The sequence below is a fragment of the Rhincodon typus genome, chromosome 15 (assembly GCF_021869965.1).
Source record: "Rhincodon typus isolate 14 chromosome 15, sRhiTyp1.1, whole genome shotgun sequence".
NCBI classification, from domain to species: domain Eukaryota; kingdom Metazoa; phylum Chordata; class Chondrichthyes; order Orectolobiformes; family Rhincodontidae; genus Rhincodon; species Rhincodon typus.
Genome location: NC_063346.1, coordinates 24,714,108 through 24,725,191, shown reverse-complemented (window position 1 = coordinate 24,725,191; position 11,084 = coordinate 24,714,108). Strand labels below are relative to the sequence as shown.

The 11,084-nt window shown below is 41.6% G+C and overlaps 1 protein-coding gene across 1 annotated transcript; it reads left to right on the top strand.

Moving 5' to 3' along the window:
* The first annotated feature begins 732 nt into the window (after positions 1 to 732).
* Positions 733 to 4,698, top strand: slc10a3 (solute carrier family 10 member 3). The gene has a single exon (XM_020516610.2). The coding sequence runs from the start codon at positions 1,351 to 1,353 to the stop codon at positions 2,728 to 2,730; it is 1,380 nt and encodes a 459-aa protein (XP_020372199.1). The 5' UTR covers positions 733 to 1,350; the 3' UTR covers positions 2,731 to 4,698.
* Positions 4,699 to 11,084: the final 6,386 nt, after the last annotated feature.

Here is an 11,084-nt window from a genome sequence, read left to right as displayed (position 1 = left end):
TGTCTAACTGATGGAGATGCACCGAGATTCTCGGTTCCAGTAAATTGTAACACACAGCATGCTGGCAATTTTTAGGCAAAATTTAAGTCTATAACTGAAAGTAGTAGTAGTGGATTGCAGTTACATTCAGGCCGTATCAGTGAAGCAGAGAGGTACTAAGTGATTTGAAGCGGAAGGTCTGTCTGTAAAAGGAAGCAATATACGGGAAATGAAATGAAAAACCAAACGCTCTGACCGTCTAGTCAGCCGTGGAATCAGTTTTCAGCTGTAATGCACCTCAGGTTACCTCAAATAAACAATTAACGACTAGGATTGTCTAAACCAAATAAAAAGTTATCGGAGATTTGAATAGCTTAGTCACCTTCAACTTGAACTATGCAGTCAAAGTGTCACTTCTGAGCTTTATTTTTGGATAACATAATTATAGTCACCAACTGAGTGTTCTCTTTCAGAACCGTAGTGGCGCCACTCACAATAAAACCAACCTTCCAAATCCATCAAATTGTCTTTATTGTCTGTAGAATTCTACTCTCTGATATTCAGCCCTGAAAGTCTAATAGAATCTGTCATATCCGTCATAGAATAGGAGACAAAAGCCAATTCTGAAGCCCCAGGCAGCAGGCTTTGAGAGTTAATGTCTGCCAGTAGCATTAAGGATTGAGCCTCCAGTCTGACTAAATGGGAGGTGGAGTCGGTATTTAAAAGATAACCGGATAACAACGAAACTCAATAACATCAACGCCCCGCGATTGAGAAATGATTGTGCAGAACTGCCGGGCAGTTGCCCTGATATGAAAAGCAGGTCAATGCAGAAGAAACGTCAACAAACGTGGAAAAGCATGAATCGCTATATTGTCAACAACACAGAGAAATTGTCAATTCGTGAAAACCCGAGGGGCACCTAAGGCGGGGAGGGGGGAAGAGGAGGTGTCATCCGAAAGACTGAAAAGGCTATTTATCTGTTTGGAGCCTGATCACTTTACGTTAGTGTTTGAGAAGTATTTGATTTTGTGTTGAGAGTGGGTGGGGATTCACTCAGCAGCTGGCCAACGTTCAAACATTTACCCAGTGACTGGTTCGAAGTGAAACTACAGGAGCTGTGCCGGAAGGAAGTTCTCCGAGGCGGCGAGACGCACAGACGTTGCCGGTAAACGGGAGGCTGCGATATGGCTGGAGACAGGACGCTGGCCTCCCGGTACCGGGGCTCAGTCTCTGCACCCGCTGGAGTGCTGGGACTCGGTGGACTGTGAGCGCTTTCCCCCGTTCCCTCCCTGGAATGAACGGCAGCTGCTGCTTGCTGTAGCGTATTTCAGGGGCCGGACTGACGCAGTGGAAAGTTGGTAGTGGGCAATGTGTGACCGCTCCATGTTGTTGTGGATGGCCAGTGTGCAGCCGGCGCTGCTGCTGCTGCTGCTGGCCCCCTTCAGCGGCGTTTACTGCCTTGTGGACTCCAACAGCTCGACCCCAGCACTTTACTACGTGACGATCGGAGATGGCACCTCCACTGAATTTGAGTTTCCTGAAAACACCAAAGGCATCATTGTGGTTTCCAGTCGCTATGGGAGCGCCGAGGAAAAGGATGGTAGTAAACTGCTCGTTCAGTCTCTGGATCCGGATGTCCTCACCATCATTAACGTCAGCGATGCCGAAACCATAGGATTTGTGAAAAGTTACATTGTCAGCATCAAATCCGGTCTGGCTGGGACTGCGCCGCTCTTAATCCGCCTTGTGGATGTCACCAGGGTTGAGCCATTCACTGTGGAAGAACGAACAGATTATATTATTAAAGTGTCTCCCGGTGATGATGATCTAAGTTCTACTAGTCTGGCGCACTTTTCTCAGAACCCTGTCCTTTATTTCCTCCTGCCGCTAGTTTTTATAAATAAGTGTGCGTTTGGTTGCAAAGTGGAGTTAGCAGTCCTGCGAGGTCTTCTCAAACAGCCACATCCGGTCATTCTGGGAGTGATCGGGCAGTTTCTGCTGATGCCATTGTATGGATATACTTTGTCCAAGGTCTTTTCCCTTCCTAAAGCCCTTTCCCTTGGGCTGATAATAACTTGCTCTACCCCGGGAGGAGGTGGAGGTTACCTCTACAGTTTGCTTCTAGGAGGGGATGTGACCCTTGCCATCTCCATGACCTTGATCTCGACTATAGTCGCGACTGGTATGATGCCACTTTCATCCACCATTTATACCCATATTCTCAATGTTCACGAAACGCTGCATGTCCCATTTACTAAGATTCTTGTTACGTTGCTGTTTATAGCTATTCCCATTTCAACTGGAATGCTGATAAAATATAAATTGCCACGGCTCAGCAAGTTCTTACTTTTGCTTATTCGACCCCTCAGTTTCATATTAATCATTGGAGGACTCTTCATGGCTTACCAGATGGGAGCAGCCATACTTTACAATGTTCGTAAGGAGATAATTGTTGCTGGAGTTGCTGTACCTGTGTTTGGATTGCTTATTGGATATCTCATGGCATATTGCTTAAAATTACCTGTTCCTTTGTGCAAAACAGTCAGTATAGAGATTGGAGTTCAAAATAGCCTGCTAGCCCTCGCAGTACTCCAGTTGTCCTTCCGTCGAATCGAAGCAGATTTTGCCTCGCAGGCCCCGTTTATAGTGGCTCTGAGTAGCACTTCAGAAATGCTGCTACTTGTGATCTTTCACCTTCTCTACAAAAACCTCAAGCCACATCCGGTCTCTGAAGGATTTAAGTCCTGATTTCTTTGAGTTTGCTCAAAAGAAACGAATTTCCTGCACTGCGAAATGTTTGAATATTTTTATATTGAGCAATTTTCTAAAATGAGTATATGGCTACTGCAGCAATTTGATATGTTTACATGGTCTTTTGAAATGAGCCACTGGCTTGCTTTTCTGCTGAACATGAATGCACTGCATTTCAATTGCTGAATGGCTAGTGCAGTAACATGCAGCCTTTGCTTTGCATCTGGTATTGGATTTCAGTGGAATTGGCAACTGTGTGACTTCATTTCTTCGAGAAACTTATTTTATCTTAAATTTATTGGTGCAAATGATTTTTTGATAGGTTGTGCTGTCTGCAATAAGAGTTGTTGCCTTTTTTCATTATTTTCAGGTGTGTAATATCTGTTGAAGAGTGGAGTATTCCACCATGTTGTTCTTTGGTTTTAAAGAGGCGTCAATGTATTTCAATATTTCTTAGTTGAAACTCAGTGTTTAAAGCTTTGATTGCTACTTAAGACACATTCTCTTAATCAGACTTGTACAGAAATACTCCTTTATATGGCAATATGTATTCACTAAATAAACTAGATTGGTGGTTCTGAGCAGCATTCCCTGTTATGTTTCATTAGTTGGAATTCTGTGAAACAGTTTTTCTGAGTATATACTAATATGTGTATGCACTTTTTTTTTGTAGCAACTAACATCAGTAATAATGCAGACAGACTTTAATTTTATGATCTTATTCTGTGATGTCTATAAATTTTGATTTACAAGTTAACCACTGCTCGTGCTAAAGTAAGAATAAACTGATTTTTAGACCTTGGGTAGTTATTTGATTTTTAAAAAATATGTACATTTGATCTATTCTTTGTTCACCTGGCTACTGTTGAAATAAGAATGGCCTGCATGTTGTTGTCATGCTGAAAAAAGTCTAATTTCAGTGAACATTTACAGCAAATCCTACTATTTGCACATTTTGTGATTCTAGTTTTCACTCTTTTCAAAAAAAAGTAAATATAACACTGAAACCTGGGTGCTGCATGATAATCCAATCAATGATATTATTTAATGATGAAACAGTTCAAGGGACTGAGTGGCCCAATCCTGCTCCTAATTAACACTTTCATTAAAATGCCTTTTTCAATGTTGTCTCCCTTCTGAATTTGTTTATCTGTTTATAGCATCACCAATAAATCCAATAGCTGCACAGAAATGCTATTAACTAACTTCTCCTGAAATAGACGAGTCAGCCAATTGCCCCTTTTCCTCTTTCCCACTCTCTAGATTTTCCCTAGCTCTGAAGACTAATTATACTGCTATTCCCTAGCTACCCTGACTGAAATCAGCTACCTCACCAAAAGTATAAGGGAAGTTACCTACATAACTTTTAACCTCCAATTAACTAATGTTCCATTTTGTACATGAATGTTTTTGCTACTTGTTGTATTTCTATGCTTAAAAATAGAATTCTGTTTTAAGGCTAGATTTGAAAACAGTAACTGCATTTAGATGTCAAAGATTAACATATCATCATTTTCCTTAAAATTGGTTTGATTGATAGGTAATAAAGTAATCATAAGCAAGATGAGAGTTTTACGTAAGTTACTACCAAATGCAGTGCCTGAAATAGTGGCAGAAGCAGATTCAATAGTAACTTGCAAAAGGCAATTGGATCAAAAGTTAAAAGGGACAAAAAAATCGTACTGGGGAATGGGGTTAATTGGGTAACTTTTTACTTTTGCAAAACACAGGCCTGATTACCTGAATGGTAGTCTTTTTGCAGTATCATTGTGACTTTGTTACTCATACTTTTAATGTTGGTAACCTGATGGAGCTTAAGTTTCCTGCCTCTAAGCTGATTATTTTTCATGTGTAAATTCATATGAGAGAACTTCCTGTTATGCTAAGTATCTATAGATGACTTTCTCCTTTTTTATATAAAAGTCTGCAATAAAATACCAATAAATGTAAGTTATTTAAACTAAATTGTATGTAATCATTATAATGATAGTGAATCCAGGCTTGTTACATAATGGAGTTCATTTACTTAATCATAGCATAAAGTGGATTGTTGGCAAAGGGTTACAGCACTGTTAACCACTATTTGTCGCTTTTAAACAGATATTGAAGGATAGTTGAAACTTTTTACGGGAAATAGAAGAGCCGCTTCAGTATTTTGGTTTCATACATATGTTTATAATCAGGCCACCACACTAATTGCATGCTTGATTTGAGTGCAAAGCAAATAAAACCAACCAACATAAAAGTCAACATCATGTTGTTGAGCTGCATGTAATGGCTGTGGGAAGAATAGTAAATGTAGCTAAAGCGGGATAGAGTCATGAATTAGCCGGTTGGTTAAAGAAGCAGATTACCTGTGTTGCTGAGGTCATGGCAGATGTGTTTTATGCCTTCAAGTCTGTCTTTTCAATTTGAGCATATTCAACACTTTGCTGATGACTGATCTCTGTCACTTGTGTTATTTCAGTTAATTGTATCTGATTCATTCAATAAAAATTTATGTAATGAAGCCACTAATAACTTGATAATTGGAGATTTAAAGAGTTGGTAAGCCCATATTATATACTTTGTCATGCAGAAGTGATGAATTCTACCAATCAGCATCATAGGAGCAGATGAAGGGTCTAGGCCCGAAACGTCAGCCTCTCTGCTCCTATGATGCTGCTTGGCCTGCTGTGTTCATCCAGCCCTGCACCTTGTTGTCTCGGATTCTCCAGCATCTGCAGTTCCTACTATCTCTAATTCCACCAATCAGTCTGTTTTAAAGAAAGTACTTTTATATGATTTAGAGATAGTAGGAACTGAGGATGCTGGAGAATCTGAGATAACAAGGTGTAGAGCTGGATGAACACAGCAGGCCGAGCAGGAAGGCTGACATTTCGGGCCTAGCCCCTCCTTCAGAAATGGGGGAGGGGAAGGGGGTTCTGAAATAAATAGAGAGAGAGGGGGAGGCGGATAGAGGAGAAGATAGGTGGAGAGGAGACAGACCGGTCAAAGAAGTGGGGATGGAGCCAGTAAAGGTGAGTGTAGGTGGGGGGGGTAGGGAGGAGATAGATCAGTCCAGGGAGGACAGACAGGTCAAGGGGGCGCGATGAGGTTAGTAGGTAGGAGATGGGGGTGTGGCTTGAGGTGGGAGGAGGGGATAGGTGGGAGGAAGGACAGGTTAGGGAGGCGGGGACGAGCTGGGCTGGTTTTGGGATGCGGTAGGGGGAGGGGAGATTTTGAAGCTTGTGAAATCCACATTGATACCATTGGGTTGCAGGGTTCCCAAGCGGAACATGAGTTGCTGTTCCTGCAACCTTCGGGTAGCTTCGTTGCGGCACTGTAGGAGGCCCAGGATGGACATGTCGTCTGCGGAATGGGAAGGGGAGTTGAAATGGTTCGCGACTGGGAGGTGCAGTTGTTTAGTGCGAACCGAGTGTAGGTGTTCTGCAAAGCGGTCCCCAAAAATCTCCCTCCCCCCTACCGCATCCCAAAACCAGCCCAACTCGTCCCCGCCTCCCTAACCTGTCCTTCCTCCCACCTGTCCTTCATCCCACCTCAAGCTCCACCCGCATCTCCTACCTACTAACCTCATCGCGCCCCCTTGACCTGTCCTTCCTCCCTGTGCTGACCTATCTCCTCCCCACCTACACTCCCCTTTACTGGCTCCATCCCCGCCCCTTTGACCTGTCTGTCTCCTCTCCACCTATCTTCTCCTCTATCCATCTTCTATCCACCTCCCCCTCTCTCCCTATTTATTTCAGATCCCCCTTCCCCTTCCCCATTTCTGAAGAAGGGTTTAGGCCCTAAACGTCAGCCTTCCTGCTCTTCTGCTGCTTGGCCTGCTGTGTTCATCCAGCTCTATACCTTGTTATCTCTACATTTATATGATATTCACTAAAATGCTGTCTTTACTTCACTTTTCAAACTAAAACCTTGCAATTTTTATCCATGGGAGCAAGTGGAACAGATTGTGATATTGTATTGTGGGTAGAGGAGACCCAATTTTGGTTTGACCAAATCAATAACATTAGACTACCATTTTTAACCACTTCTTGGTATCACTGCTTTCCTCTCATATTGTTTTCCGTTGGTTGCAGGATACAGTTTTGCACCTTCTAATGCTGGTTTCTCAATTTGCAAAAACAAATGCCTACAGGGTTGAAAGGGTCAGTATTTTTTTATTTGGAAGCCACATTTTGAGTTTGCTTTACACTTTGCACAACAGGTTTGTTTTTTTCCCTTTAATCTTTCTCAGTTTTTCCTGGAAATTCCTGTTTCTGTGTATTGATCAATGATTCAAACTATTTGAATAAGTCACCACAGCAAATCCTTGTTCTGGTTTGGTCCTCAGTGAAATCTGTTTCTTTCTAGCTCATGCATGCATTTGCTAATACGGAGTATATAATGTCTCCCGTCGATATCTGAAAGTATCTTTATCTTTTAACCAAATGAGCTCCATATCAAAGTCTACTTGTGGTTATGTAGGCAAAGAATTCTGAATTCAGTATGCCTGGTTGAAGAAGAAATACTAACCGGTATGATTGAAGTCTCTGTACTCTTCAAATAGTGCTGACGATTATTTATCAGATGATTCATTAAGACGAACAGCCCAGACGTTACAAAAACAAAATTATTATAGACGCTGGAAGTTCTTTTTCTTAAAAAAAAACTCCTCCACAGATGCTGCCTGACTTGCTGGCTATTTATAGTATTTCAAGCATTTTTTTTTTGTATTTCAGCTCAAACTTTAACATCCTGGCTGTGTTCAAGGATGTTACTTCTAATGACAATCACTGAGGAATTGACCACAATTAGACCTTGGGTTGGGGGAGGGAGGGTAAGGGAAGATATGAAATTCATAACCTAATCTAGGAATGCTCTACCAACTAAATCAAGCCCTTCCTAATTAGGACTTGTTCCTTTTTCACAAGGGAGCCAAGATGGATGTGAAGTTTAAATCAGGGCTAACTTTTATCTTTTTGTATTAGAGGCTTGAAGGTGTATGACTGAGTCTTAATCCCAGGATTAATTGGGTGGATCTACAAGCAAGTGGCAAGGGTGGAGAACCAATATAGCACCAGTAACGACCAGAAAGACCCACAAGCAAAATGTTTAGAGTAAAGCATGCAGATGTTGTGCAGTTTTAAATGCAGAAAGCTCAATTATCATTTTAAAATATTTACATATGCATAGTTATTAGTCACTTGGGTGTTCAGACTCTCGCATCTGTAGCGGAACTGTCCTGGACTTTCATTCCAGGACAGTTCAAATGTCCAACTTGCTACTCTCTGCCAAATAGAAACCAGGCCTGAGTGAGAAAACCAACATGAAAATTCATCCTCTTCCTTTCTCTCTGCGCAGATGATGTCAAATGACCTAAATATTTGTTCATTAAAAGGATATGTAACCAGGATAAGATAGATGTGTTCCAAAAGTAAACTGTTGCAGTAGAACCATTAGCAGTATCTGCTTTGAAAGAATGGAAGAGTTTATAAATTTTGTGGTGGAGTTTGGCATTTAAGGCCAGAAGACAGAAATGATAGTCAAAAACTGGGTAGTTTCAAGGGCTTCATTGATGCTGGGTCTCAAATAGACCAAGAATATTGGCTATTTTCGAACTAAAGTTTATAGTGCTTAGAATGGTTTATAATTTTAATTCATTTCTAAGTTCACATTTGGAACCTGGTTATGGGCTTTGAATATCGGATGAATTGAAAATATTTATTATATAATCCATAATATGATTAGTATCTATTCATTTGAGACTTGATACTTGAGCTTTTAAATTTTTTTTTTTTCTGGGGGGGGGAAAAAAAACAAGTGCTTGAACTGGTAACTGAATTTAAGCATTTAGACCTTACTTTCTTTTAGGACAATGCATTAAAAAAAGCTTCTTATAGCTTAAAAGTCATAGAATCCCTACAGTGTGGAAACAGGCCCTTTGGCCCAACAAGTCTACACCAACCCTTGGAGCATCCCACCCAGACCCATTCCCCTTATAACCCACCTACGCTACACATCCCCTGAACACTACGGGCAACTTAGCATAGCCAATCTGCACATCTTTGGACTGTGGGAGGAAACCCACACAGACACTGGGAGAATGTGCAAACTCCACAAAGTCACCCCAGGGTGGAATTGAACCCAGGTCCCTGATGCTGTGAGGCACCAGTGCTAACCACTGAGCCACTGTGCCGCCCATCTTAAATCTAAAATTTAAAACTGCTTCAAATACCAGAGCACTTGTGTGTAATACTATGGCTATCAGCCATTATTCAGTTGGTAGCTTTATGCTTGTACTTGAGTTAGAGCAAGGTTACAGATTCTAGTCCCACTTCAGAGAATTGAGCACAAAAATCTTGGCTGAAACTCTAAAGTGGTACCATGTCTTTCAAGTGGGATATTAAACCATCTGCATTCTGTAGTCAATGGAATGAAAATTTTTTTGCACTATTTTGAAGGAGTTTAGAGGCGTTTCCCCCGGTCCGCACAGCCAGGAAGAAGAGAATGCATCCGGAGTGAGACACAACATGAGTGACTAAGTAGTTCAGGGAATTTAGAGACAGCATAGGATTAGAACTGGTAAATCTTTCTTTTCTTTCTCCATTTTAAAAGTTTAAAATTCAGTCTAATTAAAAGGTCAGTAAGGTGGCTGACTGTGGGATAGTTATCAGTTATCACTTGAAGCCTGAACAGGGCCTCGGTAGGTGTTGGTTACTATTGAAGCTGAACTAGAATAGCGTGAGTCATCTCCGCTCACTGCAGTTCTTTTTGAGAGAGGGCCTGTTGAAAGTACATAACCCGTTACAAGTCAAGAAGGAGAGATCACATCCATAGTGAGATACACCCCAAGTCAGTATATAGTTCGGGGAATTCGGTGCAGAGGGGAAAGGTGCTTTTTGCTTGCCTTTTTGGCTCATAGTTTCTGTTCTTTTTTTAAACAGAATAAGTTAAAGTCCATGATCAGGGGCCCAGCACAAAAGTGATTTTTATGGGAAAACCATGAAGTTCATTGGTTGGTAATAGTTACTAATTTGACTACCATAGATTGCTTTGCTGTCAGATTAAAGGTAAAAAGGGGAAATATTTACAAGTTACAAACTAAAAGACCAGTAGGAAATTTCTAAATATCAAAATAAGGAGCAGAGTCAATGGAGATACAGGTCCAGATGATGTGTTGTACCTGCATAATGTGGGAGGTGGTGGACCCCATTGTGGTTCATAGTGATAACATCTGTAGCAAGTGTTGGTTGCTTGAGGAACTCCAGCTCAGATTTGTTGAAGCTGGAGTCTGAGTTTCAAACGTTGCGACATATTGGGTGAGGGCAAAAGTCACCTGGATGCTGCATTTCGGGAGGCAGTTATTTAGATTAATTATCTCAGATTTGGTCAGGGACAGAAGGATATCACTACGAGCAAGGCAGGTAGTGGAATCCAGGAGGTGGTGTTTGAAGGAACCTCGGCCACTAAGCTTGTCTAACAGGTTTGAGATTCTTGCTCCCTGTGTGGATGAGAACTGGGGCTGTAGGGAGAATGAGCAACATAACCATAACACTGTGGTACAGGAAACCATTCAAGAGGGGGAGCAAAGTGAAATGTAGTTGTAATCAGAGATAATACAGTCAAGGGAAAATACACCGTTCTCTGTGGCCAGGAACAAGAGTCCTGAAGGCCATGTTGCCTGCCTGGTGCCCAGCTTCAAGATATCTTGTCCGAGCTGCAGAATTAGTAGGAGAGGAAATACCCAGTAGTCGTGGTTTAAGTAGGTACCAATGATAGAGGTAGAGCAAGCAAACAGATTCTGCTGAAGGAATGTTAGCAGGTAGGGATTAAATTTAAAAAGCAGAACTAGAAAGATGCTAATATCTGGATTACTACCTGAGCCACAAGCTAATTGGCATAGGGTCAACAAGATTAAAGAAGTAAACAAAAACAGAAATTACTGGAAAAGCTCAGCAGGTCTGGCAGCATCTGTGAAGAAAAAAAAAATCAGAGTTAACATTTTGGGTCCAGTCACCCTTCCTTCCGGGTCACCAGACCCGAAACGTTAATTCTGATTTTTTTTCTTCACAGATGCTGCCAGACCTGCTGAGCTTTTCCAGCAACTTCTGTTTTTGTTCCTGATTTACAGTATCTGCAGTTCTTTCAGTATCTAAAGAAGTAAACGCATGGCTCAAAGATTATTGTGGGAGAAATGCATTTCAATTCAAGGGACATTGGCATCAGTACTGGAGAAGGAGGGAGCTGTTCGAATGGGATGGGGTCCACTTGAATCATGCTGGGACCAGAGTCCTGGTGAATCATGTAACTAGGGTTTTAGGGCTTTGAACAAAATGGTTGGGGGTGGTTCAGTCACATGGAAAATT